The 22,049-nt window shown below is 45.6% G+C and overlaps 1 protein-coding gene across 1 annotated transcript in view; it reads right to left on the bottom strand.

The window, feature by feature from the left end:
* PARVA (parvin alpha) overlaps positions 1–21,246 on the bottom strand; it is a 145,195-nt gene extending 123,949 nt beyond the window's left edge. Inside the window, exon 1 of the mRNA XM_045557549.1 lies at positions 20,867–21,246. Within this exon, the coding sequence (XP_045413505.1) occupies positions 20,867–21,002 (136 nt within the window). The 5' untranslated portion in view covers positions 21,003–21,246. The remainder of the gene's footprint in view (positions 1–20,866) is intronic.
* Positions 21,247–22,049: the final 803 nt, after the last annotated feature.

The raw sequence follows: 22,049 nt of genomic DNA, 5'->3' as shown, positions 1-22,049 counted from the left end.
AAGAATTTCACAGTAAGCATTTAGAAATGTTTAGCAATTTGATATTGCTGTGATATCTAACAGCATGTTCCACAGAAATGTCTAGTTGAACAGGGTATAGACCAGGTTGACTGTTGTCTAACCTGAGTGGAGAATTACAGGGTACATGAGCCGTGCGGTAGTCACGCATGTAGGACTTCACAGTCCACAAAGGGTTGGAAATAAAAGAACTGCCCCTTCGCCTAGACCACTGGTCTAAGTGATAGCAGTGTAAGAAAATATTTGTATATTCCTATTTGGTCCAAATTTTTTATAATGTTATATTGCCATTATAAGAAAAACCAACATTTTATTATTTTAAATGCAAGAAAAAAGAGAAAAATCAATGTCACTTGATTGCTACATCTTTGGAAAATTTTCTATGGAAATGTACAAATAGGTACCAAAAGGCAGGATGACATAGTGGTTAGCAAAATAGATTTTGGAACCAAAAACCTTGGTTTGGATCCTGGCTCCATCATTTACTAACAGTGGGCTAGTTGTTCAACCTCCCTCTGCCTCAGTTTACTCATGCTTAAAATGGGGATAAAAACAGAACCTATCTCATAGCTACTAATAAGGTTTGGCAGGATTAAATAAGTCAATACATATAAAGTCTTGGAACACAGCTCTAAGTGTCTACTATTATTATGACAAGTCAAGGGCAGGGTGAGAGCCACAGTCAGACCACATCTCTCGATGTTTTATTTGCAAAATGGGTCCAGAGGAGTGGCAGAAGTAGTCATAGTAATAGCAAGTAATATTAAATGTTTGATGTGTAACAGGTTCCATGCCAAACACTTAACATGAATTAGCTCCTTAATTATTAACAACACTAGAGATCGGTAGTAAGTTCTCTTTAATCCTATTTTGTAGATGGGAAAACCAAGATTCAGAGAAATGAAGTGACGTGCCCAGGGTCACCAAGCTATTAGGTCTGTCTCCCTCCAGGGCACTGGGCTAGGCACAGGAGGACAGGGGTCCCTAGAGGTTAGACTTTGATCCCCTTCAGAGCAGAAATGCCATGTATCTCATTCCCAGGGGGAGCCAGGGTGGCCAGTCTGTTCAAAAGACCAGGTCAAAATAAAAATCCAGGGCTTGTCTCCAGCCAGGGTCCTCACCTGGTCCCCCTCGCCCAGGGCAGCATGTAGCAGCTGGCCTTCCTCCACAGCCTGGCTGGGGTGTTGCTCTCAGGGAGTGATCTAAGGGCCAAGGAAGGCAGCTCTTGGAATTTAACAGGAGGATGCAGGGCCTCATGAGTCATTCAGCTCTCCCTCCTCGCCATGGCCCTGCATGTAATTTATTATCTTTGTCATTGGGTTTTCTGCTCCTGGTTGGCTGGGAGTTGGTGGAGCAGTTATCCCTAAAAGGAAATCAGTCTGTTAACAAGTCCCATCTCTCCCTGCCAAATGGGCTGGAAGCTGAGGGAAGGACACTGGCAGGTCCCGGCTGTTTCCCGGCCTGGAGGAATTCGAGGGGGCAGTGAGGCCACGCTGGGCTAGTGGAACACTTAGCAAACACTGGCTTCGGACCTCCGCTTGGGGATGCTCTTCTGTGATTTCCTCCTCCACTGAGAAATCTGGGCCTCTGCATCAAAGAGCATTCGTCTCAGAGGAGTGTGACATCTCTAAATATTTACCCTGAAAGTCGAAGGAAGAAAACAAAAGGCCTTTCCTGGGAGAACAGAGGCAGAGGGCCTGGGAGTAGAGAGATGGTTAAGGACACACAGGATTTTGCCTTGAAATCCAAAACATCCTGAGTGAACCAAGTGCTGAAGACAGGAGCCTGAGAATTGGTTGCCAAAACAGTCTGTAACCAAGAAGAAGCATTTCCAATAAAATTAGAGATCAGGATAACTTTCCGTTTCCATGCCCTCTTTTTAAGACTGAATTCTTAACAAGAAATAAGAGTTTTCTTAAAATTTGGGTGGGCATTGTCCTTCCCTAGAATTTCCTTTTTGGAGAACAATTTGGTAATATCCAGTAAAATTCAAACTTAACAAATTTTTGACTCAGTAATTCCACCTGTATGAATTTTTCACACAGATAAACTGGTACAGAATGTTTTTATTTGTTTGCAAGCATGTCTGGGGCAGCATTGTTTGGAGTAGCAAAACCCTTAAGAAAAATAAAATGAACATTCATCAGTAGGGAACTGGTTAAACACCTTCATGCATCGGGTGGTACGTCCAGGCAATGCATAAAGCTGTTTTTAAAAATCGGTAAATCCGCATGTGAAAGATATCCAAGACAAACAGGTAAGTGTTAAACAATAACCGGCCGCACACTCTTAACAATAGCATTTCAGTTGTGTAAAAACAAAACAAGTACAAATGCTTGCAAAACAGAGCATTTCTGACAGGCTACACCATTACCTCTAAAGCCTGGGAAGGAGGGAGGGAGAGAGGGAGGAAGGAGAAGTGCCTCTTATTTTTCTGGCCTCATTGAATGTTTTTTTTACCATAAATATTTTTAGCTAGTTTAATAAAAATAGAAGGAATGATATCACATGGCTAAACATAACGCTGCAAACAGGAGGAAGGTCCCCGACAGCAAAGACACAGCCTCGGCAGTACCTGGCAAGGGCTCGTGTTTACGGAATGCCCACTTAGGGCCAGGCCCTATCTGAAAACACTTCACAACCAACCACCAATTCCTTTCGTCTTCATGACAGCCTCGTGAGATAGGTGCTGGTGTGTCCCATTTTGCAGAGGAGGAGGTTGGAGCTCCAGGTTCCAGGTTCCACAGCGGTGTGTGCTAGGGCCAGGCAGTTTAGTTCCAGGGCCCAGAAACCTCCCTACCAGCCTTGCCCCTCAATCAACATTTGTTGAACGAATGGACAAACCAGAAAAACTACCAATATGTTTAGAGACTAGAGAAACTGTAAATTATTATTAATAAAGTTATTATTGTAACTGTTCATTTATTGTTGTTAATTTTTTTTTTTTTTTTTTTTTTTTGAGACAGAGTCATGCTTTGCTGCCCAGGCTAGAGTGCAGTGGCGTCATCATAGCTCACTGCAGCCTCCAAATCCTGGGCGTAAGTGATCCCCCTGCCTCAGACTTCTGAGTAGCTGGGACTACAGGTGTGCACCATGACACCCTGACAATTTTTCTGTTTTTAGTAGAGACGAGGTCTCGCTCTTGCTCAGGCTGGTCTCGAACTCCTGAGCTCATGTGATTCTCCCGTCTCAGCCTCCCAGAGTGCTAGGATTACAGATGTGAGCCACTAGTGTCTGACCTATTGTTGTTATTATTGACGAATGAAAAATAAACAGTATTCAGAAAACCCAACTTGTACTATATCGAGCAAAGAGTTGGACTTCAGTATGAAGAAACTGATGGAAATCCCTGTTTTACCACTCAGTAGCTGAGAGACCTTGGGCAAGTCACTTCACCTCTCTGGGCCTCCATTTCCTCATCTGCAAAATGGGGACCTCCTGGAGCTCCTTTAAAGGTTAACTATGACATTATAAGTGAGTTCCTGTTGGGATTAAATGTGATATCACATATGAAAGCCCCTAGGTGATTGGCACATGTTGCATACACGTACAAATAAAAGGAAAAGATGCTGAATATGGAATAAACTACGCTCAGAGCATCACCAAGCAGACCCCATCTTTTACAACATTCTGAGTTTTCAAAGTGAACTGGAAAACTTATATTCACACATACTCCAGCAATCTGAGTGGGAAAGCAGGGTTTTAATTGTTCTGATCCTGCCTCTGGAATATTGATTTAGGACAGTTAATACCATCTCCAAATGCCAGGCTTAATTTGCATCGAGTCAGAAGCTGGGCTGCTGAGAGCTGGCTGTTGATATTAAGGTGGGGACTCGGGAGGTCCTCCTGGCCAGCCTGAGCAGGCTTTACCTGGGACTCGGGAGAGCTGGCCAGTGGAGGAGGTTGAGTCTTTGATAGATTTTCACTGTTTAATTAAAGTGCAGCTGGGGCCTGGGCCGCGCTGTACCTTTCAGCAAAATATTTGTCATGAGTGGTGCAACTTGCCAATGCTGAGGCCATGTGGCCAGGACACAGCCCAGACTTTGGTCTGGTCTCTCAAGAAGCTGTGCTTCTGCCCTTTAGCGGCTCCAGGGCCCACCCCCAGGAGCCCACTTCTCCAGGCACCAAGCACTGCCTCCTGGACTGTCCCCAAATCGGAGTTCAAAACCCAGCCAGTGACTCCCAATTGGAGTCCCTGAAAATCCGCTTTACAAAACAGCTGTTCTTCAGTAAACACGTTCAGTGCTCTGAGCTCACCCCCATCACATCATTTATTATCTGGGGGCTACAGAAAGTCTACCCTCATGATCCATGAAAGTCTTTTTTATTATACAGTTGACCCTTGAACAACATAGGTTTGAACTACGAGGGTCTACTAACAGGTGGATTTTTTCTCAACCAAATGCAGATACCAAAAACAATATTCGCAGGATGTGGAACCCGAAGATATACAGGGCTGACTGCAGGACTTGAATCTGCACAGATTTGGTATACTCAGGGCTTCTGGAACTGATCCCCCAAGTCTACCATGGGATAGCTGCAACTACAATGGAAAATTTCAAATATACCTAAAGAAGAGTACAACAATCCCCTATGTACCCATCACCATTCTACAATAATGAATAACTTGTGCCCACACGTTTCCATCTATACCTCAGCCCCTGTACTGCATCATTTGAAGCAAATCCTAGACATTTTATCATGTCATCCATAAACATTTCAATGTGCACCTTGAAAAGATAAGGACATTTTCTGTAACACAGCCACAGCATCCCTCTCACATCCAGTAAGTTGGCAATGATTCCTTAATATCACAAGATGTCCTGCTGAGTGTTTACATTCTCCTGATAGTCTCATAAGTGACTTGTAGAAGTTGATTGGTTTCAAGCAAGAGCCAAACAAGGTTCTAGCTGCACTGTGAATCTGAATTGTACCTTTGGTGGCTTTGGCTTTTGCATCTTCTCTCCTCTTCCCTTCAACTCCCACCTAGCACAGTAGATGGGAGGGGTGGGGGGCAGTTCAAAGTCCAGTGACACTACATGCTAACATGGCCCTGGACACAGAACCAAGCGCTCTGCTTCAGCTTCCTCACCTGGAAAATGGAAATACTAATAATTCCCTATCTCATGGAGTTATCATGAGGATTAAATGAAATAGAATGTGTAAAATGCTTAGAATGATGCCTGGCACAGAGCAAATACTTGATTAATATTAGTTTTCCTTGCTATTCTTTTTCTGAAAGACAATGAATTCAACAATATCCAGGCAACCAAACACAGTTACATGTGAGAAGAAAACCCAGTAAAAACCTGTGCAACTGCACACACTTTCCTCACACCTCTGAGCCACTGTTGAGTGCAAGGTAGTAGAGTGTGCCAGTGAAGAGTGGCCTTCTGCAGCCAGATTGCCTGGGTTCAAATCCACGTCTCCCACTTGCTAGCAAGGGCAAAATGATGCATGTATTTGCCAAAACCCATTTCCTTTTCTTCTGAGTAAACAACAAAACCACGTTTCCCAGCATCTCTTGCACATAGGTGTGGCCACACAGCTGAGTTCTGGCTAGTGGGAAGTGGCAGAAGTGATATGCACCACACCCAGGCTGGGGTTCAAAACCTTTCATTGAGTCCTTGCTTTCTTCATCATCCACTGCTGAGTGGTGAAGTCTTACAGAACCCAGGGGAAGGCAAACCCCTAAGATGAAAGGGGCCTGGATCCCTGAATGACCATGTGGAAGATAATTTGATCAAAAACAATGCCACCAGGTTCTGCTGTAAGCAAGAAACAAACTTTCATTATGTTAAGCTTCTGAGAATGTGGGGCTTATCTGTTATAGTAGCTAGGGTTACCCTAACTAGTACACTAGCCTAGACCTTGGGCAAATTACCTGGCCTCTTTGTACCTCAGTTTTCTCATCTATAAAGTGGCAATGATGCTAATAATACCTATTTTATGGTGGTGTTAGGAAGATCAAATAAGTTAACACATGTAAAGCACCTAACGCAGTGTCAGGCTCACAGCAGCACTGCATAAGTGCCTGCCCCTGATGCCCTTACTGTTATTGTTGTTGGTGTTGTTATTTGGAAAATAATGATGTATCAAGAATGTCCACAGTTCACTTAAATGCACAAATTTTAAATCTTTGCTACCTTCCTGGGGTTTTTGTTGTTGTTTTTACAATTTGGGGTTAAAATTGCTTCCAGCCAAACAATTTCCAATTTAATAATAAAAGCCAGTGATATAACAGGATTATGAAAATTTACTTAACAGGAAGTATTTCAGGACCACAGTCACTCTGCAAGATGAAACACACATAATACAAGATGCAGCATGTCTCTCAGGTGTCCCAGTCAATGTTAAAAAATGGGAGAAAGACATTTCCACAGCCTGCATCTTTCTGGGTTAACAGCCAGACCTCTCATAATGCACAGAACTGAGGGGAAATACACTGAACTCTGCAGAATTTAAAACACTAGCACCCGAGAAGATATATAAGTGGCCGAAAAGCACATGAAAAATGCTCAATATTAGCCATCAGGGAAATACAAATCAGCAAAAGGGCAACAATCACAAGTGCTGGCAGGATGTGAAGAAACTGGAACCCTCATACATCACTGGTGGGAATGTAAAACAGTGCATATGGTTTGGAAAACAGTCTGCCAGTTCTTCAAAATGTCAAACACAGAATCATCATATGCTCCAGCAATGCCACTCCTAGGTATATACCCAAAAGAAATGAAAATATACTCGTGTGTCCACACCAAAACTTGTACATGAAAATTCATAGCCACATTATTCATAATAGCCAAAAAGTGCAAACAATCCAAGTGTCCATCAACTGATCAATGGGTAAACAAAATGTGCTATATCCATATAATAGATTATTTTTTCAGCCACAAAATGAAGTACTGATACATGGTACAACACGGATGAACCTTGAAAATATTATGCTAAGTGAAAAAGGCCAGGCACAAAAGACCACATACTGTATGATTTCCTTTACATGGAATGTCCAGAATAGGTAAATCCACAGACACAGGAAGTAGATTAGTTAATTACTTGGGGATAGGGAATGGGGAAGGGAGGGGATATGACTGCTGATGGGTACAGGGTTGCTTTCTGGGGTGACAAAAATGTTTTAAAATTGATAGTGGCAATGGTTGCATAACTGAATATGAATTGTACCATTTAACTGGGTGAACTGTATCTCAATAAAGCTGCTATATTTAAAACAAAAAAAAGTATCCACTCCTCCATTATGGATCAGACCACCTCTCCTCTGGACTTGAGCTTCCACAGAAACCAGAGCATGTTCCCACCTCATCAGAAGTCTTTGGGAACCATGTGCCCTGTGTTAAAATCCAGGTCCATCTTACACTGTATGCAAGTGACAATGACATGACGCACACATGCTAATGAGTCTGAAGTTAAGGCAAGAGGTCATGGCTGGAAGTGTAGCTTGAAGAGTTTCCAGTGCATCCAGGCAGGAGATGAAATTGTCATCCACACTCCCCTGAAAACTGATAACCCACTGATATCCACCCTGCACAAACACAACCTCCCAGCTCCAGAGATACAAGCAGGGGTGTTGGGTTTTTTTTTTCCCCCTGACACAAGAGCATAAGCTAGACCACGAATCACACTTCCCAGAATCAGTAATACTGAAAGGCCTATGAAGCTGGAGCCCAAATTGCTTAAATTGATGTCATATCATCGGAAAAGCTGACATTCAGACCTTACAAACTGAACGACAATTGCCATCTATCCAATTCATAGCCCTGGACTCCTGTTTCCCACCTGCTCCAACACCAATTTAAGCAATTCTGAACTTTGATCTCTGCAGCAGAATGTCTCAGATTTATTGAAGTGTCAGGTCCCAATTGTGCTAACATCCACCCTGGCAGGGCCATTACAAGGTGTGAAATCTGGGTGCCCATCACCTCAGCCACGTTCAGCACAGCGACAATCAGAAGGAACAGATCAATCTGCCTCTCTATAGTCATCACGGGAGTCCTGTAATTTACCATAATGATGGCCATGGAGGAAATGCAGGGGAAGAGATCATTCTGTTCTCTGGGAACTCGGGCACGTGCTGGAAGAGCTACTGAGCCCAGCAAGAGAGGCCTTGCAACCCTCAGCCAAGAGGCAGCTGCTATTCTTTGCAAAGGGATATTTCAGGACTCGCCTATATCCTGAGAGTTGCTTTAAGACAGACTTGTGTTACCCTCCTCCTGTGTTTTGCAAACAGCATCAAAACTGTCGGTTCCGGTTCCCGCTGCCCCGGCTTCTCCCAGCTGTCATTACTACAGGTATACCTCACCAGGGCTGGGAGCCAGGGAGAGCTCAGCCTTACGGTGACAGGCAAACCCTCCCAACGGAAAGGAAAGTTTATTTCAAGCCTTGAGTGTAGGGGAGCAGGTGGGTGAGGCAAGGACCAGGGTCCCTGTGTGAGCTTCGGGCAGCCTCCCCACCCACCTCCACTCTGTTTAGCAGGAGTTCCATACTGAGACTGCAGAGTTCTAACCTGCCTACTAAGTTCTGCTAGCTTCTGTCCCCCAACCTGGACTCTGATGAGTCTCTCTAACTCAGGACTCAGGCACTCAAGAGATCCAAGCATGCCCTGCTTAAAATCTCAGCACCCTGCCATCTCGATGTCTGCCTCAACAGACCCGGTGTGCCCTGCCCCCTAAATGTGGCGATGGAACTGCAGACCGCTCCTGCACTCCTCTCTCCTTCCTCCTCCCCACCAGGGGCCCCCAGGATGCCCTGCAGCCAAAGCCACACTGGCCAAGACAAAAACTGCTTTCTGGAATAATTGTTTTGAATTGAAAAGTCAATGTAATGCTGTAATTGGCAGATTAATTATTCTACCAATGAATGTATGCTGGAAAGAAATGAGCACAGAGCCCGTTCCACCTGGGTTTATGTCACCGTGGGAGCAGGAGCAGGCCGGCAGCCTTGCCCCTTGTTAGTCCGACATCATCATCATCATCCCCAGGAGATGCTGTATTTTCATGAAGAGCCTCATTCACGGCTCCTCAGAGTCAGGCTGTTTTTCACAGCATAGAACAGGGGAGTTGCCTCTGGATTTTAAAAGAGATAAGGGAATGAGTGAAGGGAATGGAGTATGATTCAACGCTGAAATAAATGCCCTGGACGCATCACTCCCAGGGAGAGCGTCTGCTTCTGCCAGGGACTCCCCAGGAACACTCCCTGAGGTGTTGGGCGTGATAATGACAAGCTCCAACTGGCTCAGATCCATTCTTCATAGATGAAATGAAACACCTGACTACTGGCTTCTAGTGCAGGTAGAGGAAATGGAGCCCCTGAGGCAACAGCCCAACCAACTCTGTCAAAATCCAACTGAAATGCAGAAGGCTCCCAAAGCCTGTCCCTTCTCCTGTGGGCCTGGGGCCGGAAGGTTTCTCCTCCGGCTTCGAGACCCAGCTTGAAATCACCATGTCTCCTAGGGGTTCCACCTAAACACGTCTACCGAAGCACTCAGCTGGCTGTCTCATGATTACCTCCCATTTGTCTGTGGTTACTGTCGTGGGGTAAGTCCAGGAACTTGGAGTTGGGAGGTGGGGAAGAAGGGTTCAGGAGAAAGGAGGACTTCTTGACCAAACCTCCCCTGGGTCTCCCACGGGAGTGGTGAGGGGACAGGGGCGTGGCTGTGCTTCCCAGGGGAGCATCAATAATGACAGTTCCCAAGGCAGCCACACCCTGGGCTCTGTCAGAAGGGAGCAGACCCTGGGGTGACACACAGGGCCATCTATGAATGGAAGGACAGTCGTAGGGAATGTTCTGAAATAAAGACCTGCCTGTGCTAGAGCCTTACCCTGAGCACGTTACTGGCCAGGCTGGAAATCTGCTCTCCCGGGACCACCCCAAGGTAACCTGGTCCTGTCAGCCAGAAGCAAATAGAAACTTTCAGCCTAACGATGCTGATTTTTCTCTGCAACCACCGACCAGAGAGATCACCTAGACCTAAAAGCAGTCATTTCCCCTTGGTTATCAATTCTAAATTATTGATATTAAACAAACTAATTATCACTGTTTCACCCTGTAATTCTACTTCTGGGACTCCATCCAAAGGAAATTATTCTAAAGTTTTTAAAAAAGCTTTAGATCAAATTGTTTCCAAAAGAAAAAAGAAAGACCAAAGTAAACACTAAGACAATCACTCAATGGGATATTATATACCTACAAAAACTTTGCTTAATAAGATTCATACTGACATGAAAAAATTTACATTGTAATAATAAATGAAAAACAAAGATAAAAAACTTTTATTGACATTACATAGTATACTCACAATTATAAAAAAAGAAAAAATTATGATAAGGAAGAAAAGAAAAAATAAACAAAATGCTGATAGTGATTGCTTTCAGGAGTTGGAACTTTGCACAATTACCTATTTTTCCATAAATTCCATAAGCGTGGGTTAATTTTATTAATATAAAGGAGAAGAAAAAACTTTTATTTAAAAAAATCAGATGCTAAGTGATTTGGTTCATTCTTCTTTCCTCCAAGAAGAGTGTACAATAATTTAGAATATTCCTATTTAAATTGACAAAGTTCACCTCCCCTTCCATCCACGGTTTAACACTGCCCTAAGGCTGGTTCAGAGCGAAGACAATGACTTTGGTTACAAAGTTGGTTTACTGAGGCTTTGGCAGGCTGGCCTATTCCAAACAAATAGAGTGATCACTTAGTAAATGCTAGCAGCACCAGTTTTAGGTGAGTACTGTAGTGAGTGTTACACATCATGCAAACGTTTGTCCCAGGCCTGAATGAAAATTAAGCAGCCGTAATTAACAGAGCTCACCAAGGTGCAGCATCGAGCCACTCTCTCCTCTTAGTAGGTTCTTTTTATTTTTGGTGGGTTGAAGTGGGGAGAGTTTGTAGTTACAGGACCCTTGCTGAGGAGTAATAACAGTGGCCCTGCTTCTGGCTGACTTACAGCTGCCTTTGCTTTGTACTTTATGAGGAAATGAAGCTGAAATGGGCAAGAAGGAATAGGTGGGGGCGGGGGAACGGGACAGACTTCGAGATTAATTGATCTGAATCTCTCCTGTAAAGTAGTGGTCTGCACATCTCTCTTACCTCCCCTAAGTCTTGCCAATGGGCTATTTCACCTTAGTCCTCCTTCATTTAAGCACTCTAACATGGACATGTGCAAAGCTGTTTCTGCAAAACAAGCTTTCCTGGATGAAGAGAAACAACACTGGCCTCCATGTTCCCTCCCGCCACCCCCAGCACCAGCGGGCCTCCATGCAGACTCACAGCTGCCCTGTGAAATCAGCACCCACAGATTCTAGGACCCCCAGGTCTCAGGGGCCTTGGTGTGTTTGCCAAATTGCAGGACTAATGGATAATATCTCCCCACAAAGGGTAAAGAGATTCCTGAAGGCAGGGAGAAGGCATTTTTATTAGCTATACACATACACTCTCTCTCACACACACACACACACATGCATGCACACAGGGGGCACCAGAAGCTGAGGCCTGGATGGAGTCTGGAGACCAGAAGAGTCATTGGAGGTCAGAGCAGAGTCTGGAGTAACCTGGGGACTCCCTCAACGGGCATAAGATGCCCACTGATGAGGCAGGCAGTTGGTTAAGAAACATTTTCCAGGACACTTTTTAAATACCTGGTGCTATGCTAGGCACCAAGCATGCAAAAGTGAGCAGAACAAACACAACTCCTGCCCTCACTGCATCTGCAGAGAACACAGAAAGGAAGGGCTGTGGCCCAGGGCCCAGGCCAGGGAAGGCTCCTTGTCCTCAGGCTCTGGTCCTCAGACAAAGCTCCTGTTTGGATTTCCTGCCGATTTCAGGCTGCACAACCTATTCAAAATTAACAGGATGTTTACATCTGTTTTTTGAAGTATTTTATTTTTATTTTAAAAGATATTTTATTATTGAAATTGTCATAGGGCTTCCCTCAAATGTTGTTCTTTGTTCCACAACAGTGAGTGGAGATTTTAGATGCCTACAAATGTTTACAAGAGGATTTCATCTCTACTCCCGGACTAATGGCTAAAACATAATTATGAACTGTGCTTGTTACCCAAATAGAGATATTCCATGAGACAAGAAGACCGATTCCTAATATGGCGGTGTCCTTGGGCCGCGGCCCGCTTATCCTGGTATCCATCTCCTCCTCCCGACACAGAGGTGCCTTCATTAGGGGAGGAAAGAAAGAGGTCTTTGTAATGATGTAATTCCCAGACCACCCTACACAGGCAATAAAACTGAATTTGAGAGAAGCCTGGTGAAATAAGAGCTCAGAAATCATAGAAAAACAGTGCTGTAAAGGCCTAAGAGGTTATTTTGCTTAATCCTCTAATGTTAGAAACGGGCGAATAATACCAGAAAGGGGAAGAGACTTGTCCATGATTACATAACCAGTTAGTGGTGGGCTACTTTCACCAAGGTAAATATGGGGAAATTCATCCCATAGAAATTCCAGTCTCATCGTGTGTTAAATATGACTGTAGACAAGAGGGGTCGCACCATAGAGTGTAATGGGCATACCCACAAGTGGCTGCAATGCAATGTGGCCAGTGGTGCCACAGAGTGGGGACAAGGCGCTGTGGGCCCACAGAGAAGAAAGCGTCTCACTCGTCCTGGGAGCACTATGGAATAAGGCTTCATGCAGGAGGGGCTATCTGAGATGGGACTTAATGAATGAACAGGAGTTTCCTGTATAGAAAAAGGGAAACAGTCTTTCCAAAGATATGGAATAGCATGTACAGGTAGGAACATGTGAAAGAACATGATGTATTTGGGGAAGGAAGACATTCCCCAATGAAAACTTGGCTGTAGTTAAAATGGAGATTTCTTGGAAGGGAAATAGAGGAGACAGAACCAAAAAGGTAAAGGAAGGAGTAGTGGTAAAGGCCTTGAATGCCACGCTAAGAAGTTTGTTCTGGGGAAAAGTTACCTCTGTTTTAGAAAAAAACAACATATTGGCAAAAGGATGAAGGATGACTTGAACAAAAATGGACTAGAGACAGGAAAACTAGTTGGGTGGCTAAACACATTTCAGGCGGAAAATACAAAGGGTAAAATTTTAAAAATAAACAAACAATCCAGGGCATTTATGAAGCCTGAATTAAGGCCGTGATATGTAGAGGCAGAATCAGCAGGGCCTTGTGAGAGGTGATCAGATGTGGGGAACACGAGGGAGCAGGGGCCAGCCTGCCCTCTGTATGTACAGCCGGGGCACCAAGAATGGCTTTTACATTTTTAAATGGCTGAGAAAGAACAAAAGCAGCAGCATATTTCATAACACATGAAAATCATGTGAAATTCAAATTTCAGTGTCCATAACTAAAAAAAAATATTTTCTTTTGAGACAGGGTCTCGTTCTGTTGTCTAGGCTGGAGTGTAGCAGCGTGATCACTGCTCGCTACAGCCCCAAACTCCTGGGCTCAGGCGATCCTCCTGCCTCAGCCTCCTGAGTAGCTGGTACTAGCGGCACACACAACCACGCCTGGCTAATTTTTCTTACTTTTTGTAGAGACCACGTCTTGCTATGTTGCCCAGGCTCATTACTAAAATTTTAGGGGAACACAGCCACACGTGTTCATTTATCTATTGTCTATGGCAACAAAGGTAGAGATGAAGAGTGACAACCCAGGCCACAGGGCTCACAAAGCCCAGACTGTTTACCATTTGGCCCTTTAAGGAAAAGTTGCTGACCCTTGAAACACAGGATGATGCAACGCTGCAACCTTAGGCAACTAGAGGGATGGCAGAAGAGCAGAAGCAGATTTGGGCACATAGGACAAAAAATAATTCCATGTTAGGGCATGTTGAGTCTGAGGATCTTGAGACACATCCAAGAGACAGCAGGAAGATGTGTCTGGACTATGGGTAAAAGATCAGGATTTGAACAATGGATTTGGGAATCATCAGCAGGCAGATGGTGGTTGAAGCTACAGGAGCAGGTGAGATAACCCAGGGGAAATCAAATGGGGGACAAAGCAGGTAAAGTCAGACCCCAGGAAACACTACTGTAAACAATTAGGAAAGCCCAAGAAGGGGCCTGAAAAAGAGTAGTCAGAGACACAGGGGACACATTCAGTGTGGAAAAGGTCAAGAGGGAAGATTAATTCCAAGGCAAAGAGAAAGCTGAACAATGCCAAATGCCTCCAAGAGCCCCAGTAGAATCGGATTGAAAAGGAGAACGTGAATTTTGGGGACCTCAGCCAGGAAAGTCACTTAAATAGTGGGAACAGGGTAGGTTCTCCAGTTGGCTTCCACGACACCACAATCTCCTGGTTTCCCTCCTATAACTGGCTCCTATCCTCCTCCTGAGTCTCTCTCGCTGGTTCCTCCCCACCTCCTACCTTCTATATGTTGGAAAGCCGTCGAGCTCAGTCCTTGGACCTTTTCTGTTTCCTATCCATGCTCTCTTCCTCAATGACCCCATTCAGTCTCATAGCTTTAAATAAACATGCCTACACACTGTTGTTTCTCCAGCCCAGACTCCTCCCCTGAACTAGACTTGCAGAACTAACTGTAAACTCAACGTCTCCACCTGGAAGTCCAGTAGGCACCACTAGCTAAACAGATCCAAAACTGAGCTCTTCCTCCCCAGACCAGTTTCTCCTGCAGGATTCTCCAGCTTAGGTAAAATCAATTCCATATTTCCAGTTGTTCAGACCAAAACTCCTGGAGTCATCTTATTTCTACTCTCTCATCTGCCATCCAATCTTTCAGTAACTGCCATCTGCTGTCTCTTCAAGATACATCCAGAACGTGATGCTCGCTCACGCTCTTGCTGCCAATCTGCTCCATCTCTCACCTGGGTCATTCTGGCAGACCCTTGGCTCATCTCTCTGCTTCTACCCTGTCCCCTGCCATCACCTAACACCATCAGAGCAACCCAATTAAAACAGAGGTGAGATCATGCTATTCTGCACACAACCCTCCCAACCTTCCCATCTCACTCTAAGTACAGGCCCAAGTCTTATTAATACAAGAGCCTCCAGGGCCCTAAAAAACCTGCCCTGCCCTGCCTCTGTTTACCCCAGGACTTCCTTGCCTTCCACAATTGTGCTCCCTCTACTGCAGTCATAGACCCCTCCCTGCTGGTCCTCAATAATGCACCAGGTCCACTCATGCGGCAGGGTCTGTGAATTTGCAATTCCCTCTGCCTGCAATGTTCTTGGGGAGATATCCATATGGCTCCCTCCTCACCTCTTGACTCAAATACACCCTTCTCAAGTCATCCTGTTTAAAATCACCAATCATCCCTCAGCCCTTACACAGCACTGTTTCCTTTTCCTGCTTTATTTTGCTGTATAGCGCTTATCATTACTCTAACAAAATACACACATTTTACCAATGTATCTTATCTGTCTCCCCTACTAGAATGTAAGCTCCATAAAGGCAGGGATTTTTGTCTGTTTTTTTTTTTTTTTTTCCTTTCCAGCATCTAGCACAGTGCCTGGCACATGGTAGGCACTCAATAAATAATTGGGGAAAGCATGGGAATCGTGGATCAGAAGGTGACTAGGAGGTAAGGAAAGAAGAGCAAGTACAGATAACTCTTTCAAGACCTCTGGTGAGTATCTTAAGAGGAAACCAGCATCAGATTTTCTTCAAATGAGAAGGACTCAAGCCTACTTACAGAATGTTGGGGATAGAGCAGCAAGATAGAGACTGGGAAGATGAGAAATAGGCTACCTAGGTCTCTGGCTGTGCCGGGTCTGGGAGGAAGCTGAAAGGACTGGTCTCACGAGCAAGGGGAGAAGGGACCCCCTTGGAGGGAACCAGGACAGGATGGGAGCACTAAAGGAGAGTTTAGATGTGGGTAGGACTAGGTGGAGGGAGGGGAACTTGAAGGAGCTCACACCTGGTCTTGATTTTCGATCTCAACATCTGGGGAAGGGTTTGAGCGGTAAGGTATTGGATGAGGCACTTTGGAAAACAAAATGCAAACCGATCAGGAGAGAAAGAAAGGATTTCTCCACAGTGCTAACGGTTCTGCTCACTCTAGGAACCATAAATCTGTTGCAGGGTTTGGGGATTTTCCCCAGCAACACTGGACAGCCAAGGAGAAGAAAGAGGTAAGGATTAATATTATTACAAGAATTACGAACTTAGAGCCTTCATTGGATACTTCAGGCACTGGACAAAATGTAAAACTCTAGGGGATAAGAACTTAAATATATAAGTAAATGACAGGAATGCCCCGGGCTGCTGACTTAATTTGGGGCACCTTCACCAGGCAGATACAATTCAAGATGGTGTTCCTGGGAAGAGCAAGTGTTGAGGATGGATCTGGATGAAGAAAGATGACAAGTGGCCCCCTGGCAAGTACAGTCTGAAAGGCTAGTCCAAGAACGGACACAGGAGGCCCACGTAGAACATAAATGGGGACCGAAAACCAAAAAGAAGACCACAGAGAAAAACAAAAGCCACTTATAGCTATAACTCATGAGAATGGGCCCAGACATCATAAAATGCTGAAATATGACATCTTGGGAAACAGGAACATCTACTTGCAAAGATAGATCCCTTAACTCCTAAAAGGACAAAATAGTGCCACATGGGCTTCATATAGTCATGGACAATGAGGCTATTTACAAAACCTATGGAAGCTTCTGCAGTCCATAATAAAAAAACTATTCCAAATTTCAAGGACTAAAATTGTGTTGTCAATTTTAACAGCTACCATTATTTATGCCATGCAATGTATATTACATTCTCTGTCTCACTTAAGCCTCATGACTTCCATGTAAAGAAGGAATTTTCATTCCTGTTTTACAGATGAAGACAGAGGCTTTAGAAAGGTTAAGGAACTTGTCCTAAGTCATAGTAATAACTAAGGGGCTGGACCAGAAATCAAACAATCAATGTGTCTAATCGTAAAGACCATGCTTTTAACCCCTATTCTTTTTTGGTCTCTAACACCATCTTTTCTCATGAAAACACAGGAGTAATGACTAGTTGAATGTATTCTTATGAGACTTACAGTCATTCTATGCTGTGTGTAGTAGGTATCCTGAGAAAAACTTTTTATATGAAATTATTAACAGTTGACCCTTGAACAACATGGGTTTGAAGTGCACAGGTCCAATTACATGTCAGTTTTTTTCAATAAATACATTAGAAAATTTGGGGGGGACCTGCAAAAATTTGAAAAACTTTGCAGACAAACCATGTAGCCTAGAAATATTGAAAAAATTAACAAAAAGTTAGGTATGTCATGAATGCATAAAATATATGTAGATACTACTCTATTTTATTACTTACTACTATGAAATATGCAGAAATCTATTATAAAAAGTTAAAATCTATCAAAACTTACATAGACTATACATGTAAGCAAACATAAAGATGCAGTATTAAGTTATAACTGCATAAAATTAACTGTTGTTCATACTGTACTACTGTAATAATTTTGTAGCCACCTCCTGTTGCTATTTCAGTGAGATCAAGTGTTGTAAGTATTCACTTAAAATGCTATGTGATGCTAATTCATCTCTCCAGTAAATTGCATGTCACAGTTAAAAGTGATCTCTTTCTATTCTCATGTATTTTTCATTGTATTTAGTGCAATACCATAAATCTTGAATAACACCATGGGACCCATACACCGTGCTACTAGTGATGCTGAAAGTGCTCCCAGGAAGCAGATAAAAGTCATGATGTTACAAGAAGAAGTTGAGTTGTTTGATATGTACCATAGATTGAGGTCTGTGGCCATTTCAGACAGAAATTCATCTTGTAAACAGACAACATAAACACAATGTAGTACTATGAAAGTATTTTCTCTTCCTTATGATTTTCTTAACATTTTTTTCTCTACAAATATACAAAATGTGTTCATGGACTGTTTGTGTTATCGGTAAGGCTTCCAGTCAACAGTAAGCTATGAGAAGTTAAGTTTTGGGGAATCAAAAATTATAGGTGGATTTCTGACTGTGCGGGGGGTCAGTGCCCCTAACCCCCACATTGTTCAATGGTCAACTATATTCTAACCAACATGTATTATGTCTTTCCAGTTGTTGTGTCCCACAGTGGGACAGAGCAAGTATTGAATGAATGGGGATCCTTGGGCCCAGGAGAATTCTATGCTGAAACACTGATGTAATTTGTGGACAGACCAATGTCAGTGATCCTGAGGAATGAAGAATGAGAGGTTTTAGAACACCAGGGGGAAAGCAGAAGAAGGCAGTCTACAAAGCACAAAGCTATGAGCTTATGCAGGATGCAGAGCAAGACCCAGCCTTATTGTTACTGAAGTGATGGTTAGTGTGCCCTAGACAGGGACAGCACTGATCACACGCACTGCACTCACTAAGAACAGTCCTTTCAGACCACCCTCACCACCTTCTTCGACTGGGCTCACAGAATCACCACCCTCCAGCAGCAAGCAGTTGGAGCTGGGTGGTGGCCAGCCTCTCTGGAAGAAGCTGTCTGCTCTTCCAAACATTTACAGCCTCTGGATTAGCTAATAGATTGGATGACAGAATCTGGACTTTACAGTTAAGTAGAACAGGGATAAAAATAAGATCATGCACCTGGTTTGAAAAACCCAACCGAGTAAATCCAAGATAGGGAAGGATATAGTTTAGCAGCAACAAATATAAAAATGTCTTCAAGCTGATAAGTTCAATGTGAGATAATAGCGTGATAAACCTGGCAGAATAGAGAAAAGCAACCTTAGCTGCATTAAAAGGATATGGTGTCTGTGCTAGACTAAGGAAGGTGACAGTCCTGTTCTAATCTGGGCTGGCTACCTTGCACTATGACTGCACTACATTGACTTCTGGGCAGCTCACTTGGAGGGGGTCTGCTAGGTATTCTCCATTTCCCCCAACTCCCTGCTGTGGTCTATTCTCTGTATTGCTCTGTGCCCTAGAGAACTGGCACCTATATAATGCATCACTGAGATCCCCTTACCCCAGTGGCTTCCCACTGGGTTCAGCCAATGGGAAGCACCAGCAGGAGATGCAATGGCAAGAAGACAGAGAACACGCAGAATGTATGTTTCTTGTGCTACCCTCTCCCTGCTCCATCTGCGATTTCTGACAGCGGCAGCCTCCCTCTATGACTACAGTTCCTGGTGGGCAACCCTCTTCCATGGCTCTGGCTTTGAATGGGTTCCAGTTTGTTTCCTTTATGCCTTCCCCCTTCTTCCCCCTGGGTGCCCCAGTATCCCTTCTTGGTTCCCTTCACCCTGCCCACAGCTCTGGAAATAGTCCCTTCCCTAAATTATTGTCAAAATCCCAACTAAGTTGGCTTTCTGTTTCCTGCAGGGACCCTGAGTGAAACAGAAGAGACAGGATGCAAGAGGGCCTTGAAATCTTGTCTATGAGGACCAGCTGTAGGAACGAAGGATATGCAGCCTGGTGGGGGGAAGATTCCAGAATGCAAGCTAGTCCATTTGAAAAAGGTGAAAGGCCACCATCACACTCATTTCCTGGCTCCACAAATAGTAGTAGGTACAGAGAGACCAACTTTTGGTTAAATACAAATTTAACTTTTCTACGGAGTTGGTAACAGTAAGGTGAATACTCTTGGGAGGTCACAAGCTTCCGTAATTCTCAGTTGCCCAGTTTAAACTGATGAGTCTCTGTCAGGAACACTGTAGAAAAAAGTTAGAAAGATAGTCTAGAAAAGGGCTAAGAAGCCAGGATTTCATGATTTGCTATCAACTGTACACCACTCAACAGGTTACCAAAATAACCAAACTGGGGGGAAGGTTTGGGGTTATGTTTTGCTACTCCTCCTTTCAGACTTGAAGAGAAGTCTGGTTTTTTGTGTCAAGTCTGATAATTCCCAACATTGAAGCTTTTTTTTTGTTTTAACATAACTCAGGAACACGAAACTTCTTTTACATCTCAGCATCACAGCTTTCAACAGATTATTTCCAATGCACTGAGCAGTCCATTAAAAAAAGTTTCTAACCCAGCAACTTCTATCTACACACGGATCACTAACAGTGCGTCTTGAGAGCTGCCACCTCATTTTTCAAACCTAAAACCAGGGTGCAAAATCTGCCCAAGGGACAAAATATTTTACATGCAAACCATCCTCGAAAAAAAACATAAGGTCGCCTCAATTCACCCTAGTGGGAAAAAGAAAACGGTTTTTGCAAAAGCCCTGAACACCTAAGTCCACAGCAGGGTCATGGCTCACGACGCTAAGCTTGTGTGTCTACCCCAGGCTTTCTCCATGGGCAGGAGTTTATCATTTATTATACTGCAGGAACGCTAGAACAGCCAGTTTTTTCACTCATTCATTCAACAAACATTTGATGTTGATCTCCTCCAGGAACAGAGCCCTACTGGGCCTTGGGGTTGGACAAAAGACCGAGAGGCCAACGCTGCAGCTAGAGGCCTTCAGCAGGTCTAGGACACGACCTGATTTCAAAGACCAATGAAGGCAAAGCGCGAGAGTGACGGCGCCCAGAAAAGTTTCCGCAGAAACTTGGGAAATGCCAGCCTCCGGGAGCGGGGAGGGCGGGGGCCCGGGCCCACTGGAGGACGCCGCCTGCGGGCTGGGGCCGGGCCTGGGCTCCGGTCCGGCCGCCTCCGGATGCCACGCGGCGCCCGCCCACGGCCGGGCCGGGACGTCGGCCTGGTCCCAGGCCCAGGAAGCCGGCGCCCGGGCGGGGCCGCCTCGATGGCCCGCGGGCGCGGGGCCGCAGTGCGGGGCGGGCGTCGCTCCGGCCCGACGTGCCCGGGAGGCGCGCGCACGCATCGCCGCAGGTCCCCCCGCGCCGGACACCCGCGGCGCGCCTCCGCCCGGCCCCGGCGACCCGGCCCCTCCAGCCTCCCGGGCCCCCGACCCCCCAGGGCTCGCCGGGCCCGGCCGCACTCACCCTCCTTGGCTTTCTTCCTCCGGGCCAGAGTCCCGCCGAGTTTCCCCAAGAAGGAGTCATCTTTCTTGCGGGAAGGGGGCGACTTGGGAGTGGGGGACTTGGGGGCTGAGGGCGATTTCTGCGGGGAGGTGGCCATGGCAGCGGCGCGGGCAGCCGCGGGCCGGTCGGGACGCGGAGCAGGCGCTGGGCGGACGCGGCGGGCGGCGGCGGGACTGAGGCTGCGGCTTTCCAAACGGAAGCGGAATTATTCCAAGCATTCGAGGCAGCTCACGCTCGCCTTTCCCTTCCCTCGCTCCCTCCCTCGCGCCGCCCTCCGCCCTGGAAGGCGCTGCGCTCTCGGGGCCGCGCCCCGGCTTGCGCCCCTGGGCTGCCCGGAGCAAGGAGGACGCCCCAGATCGGCCCCTTGCAGGACGCGCGAGTGCGTGCGTGTGTGTAACCCTTCAGGCTGGGTGCGCTCTGCCCTGAAGGCTTCATTTCCCCAGGCTCTGCACCCAGCATACAGCCTGGCACAAACGAGGATCTGAGCAGAGCCAACCCTGCTATTCCATCTCCCAGTGCCTTCCAGCCGGCTGCCTGGGGTGGAGCTCGCTCGTCCCGTGCATTGCTGCCTGGGCAGTTACTAGGCCCCTGTCTTGTGCCGGTGAGAGTGAGCCAGTTCCTGGAAGAAATGATTGGAGTGAACTGCAGTGTGTTCAAGAGCCACCGAACTGGGCGCAACCAACCACTCTTGCGCTTATCCGTGATTGTCAGCCTCCTCTTCTCCACCCCCATCCCAGACTGGGAAGTTTGAGGTTCATCAGGGCAAGGCCGGGGCTGCTGCTGCTTGGAGGATAACCGTGGTTCTCGCAGCTTAATGGTTTATGCAAAGGAAGACCCCAAATGTGGAAACGTGAATGGGGAAAGCACAGCCATGGTCTCCTGTGAGACGGCCCTCCCCCAAATTTATCCGGCCTAAATAAAAGCCACAGAGTGACTGCCAGACTCATTTGGGATAACAGAGGAGTCACACAAAACACAGTATTTCAAGGATGCATACTGGAAATAATTAAAAGGCACATTTTATCGCGCTTTCCCACCTCAAGTTCTCAGTTGGGCTCTTGTGTCTGTCTCTCGCTCACACACACACTCACACAGCGCCTTGGCAGCTGCCTTGCCTCCTTCAGGCCCCTTCCCTCTACCTGCA

Source organism: Lemur catta, chromosome 7, assembly GCF_020740605.2.
Source record: "Lemur catta isolate mLemCat1 chromosome 7, mLemCat1.pri, whole genome shotgun sequence".
Taxonomy (NCBI): Eukaryota; Metazoa; Chordata; class Mammalia; order Primates; family Lemuridae; genus Lemur; species Lemur catta.
Note: the sequence above shows the minus strand (reverse complement) of the source record. Positions and strands in the feature narration are given on the sequence as shown.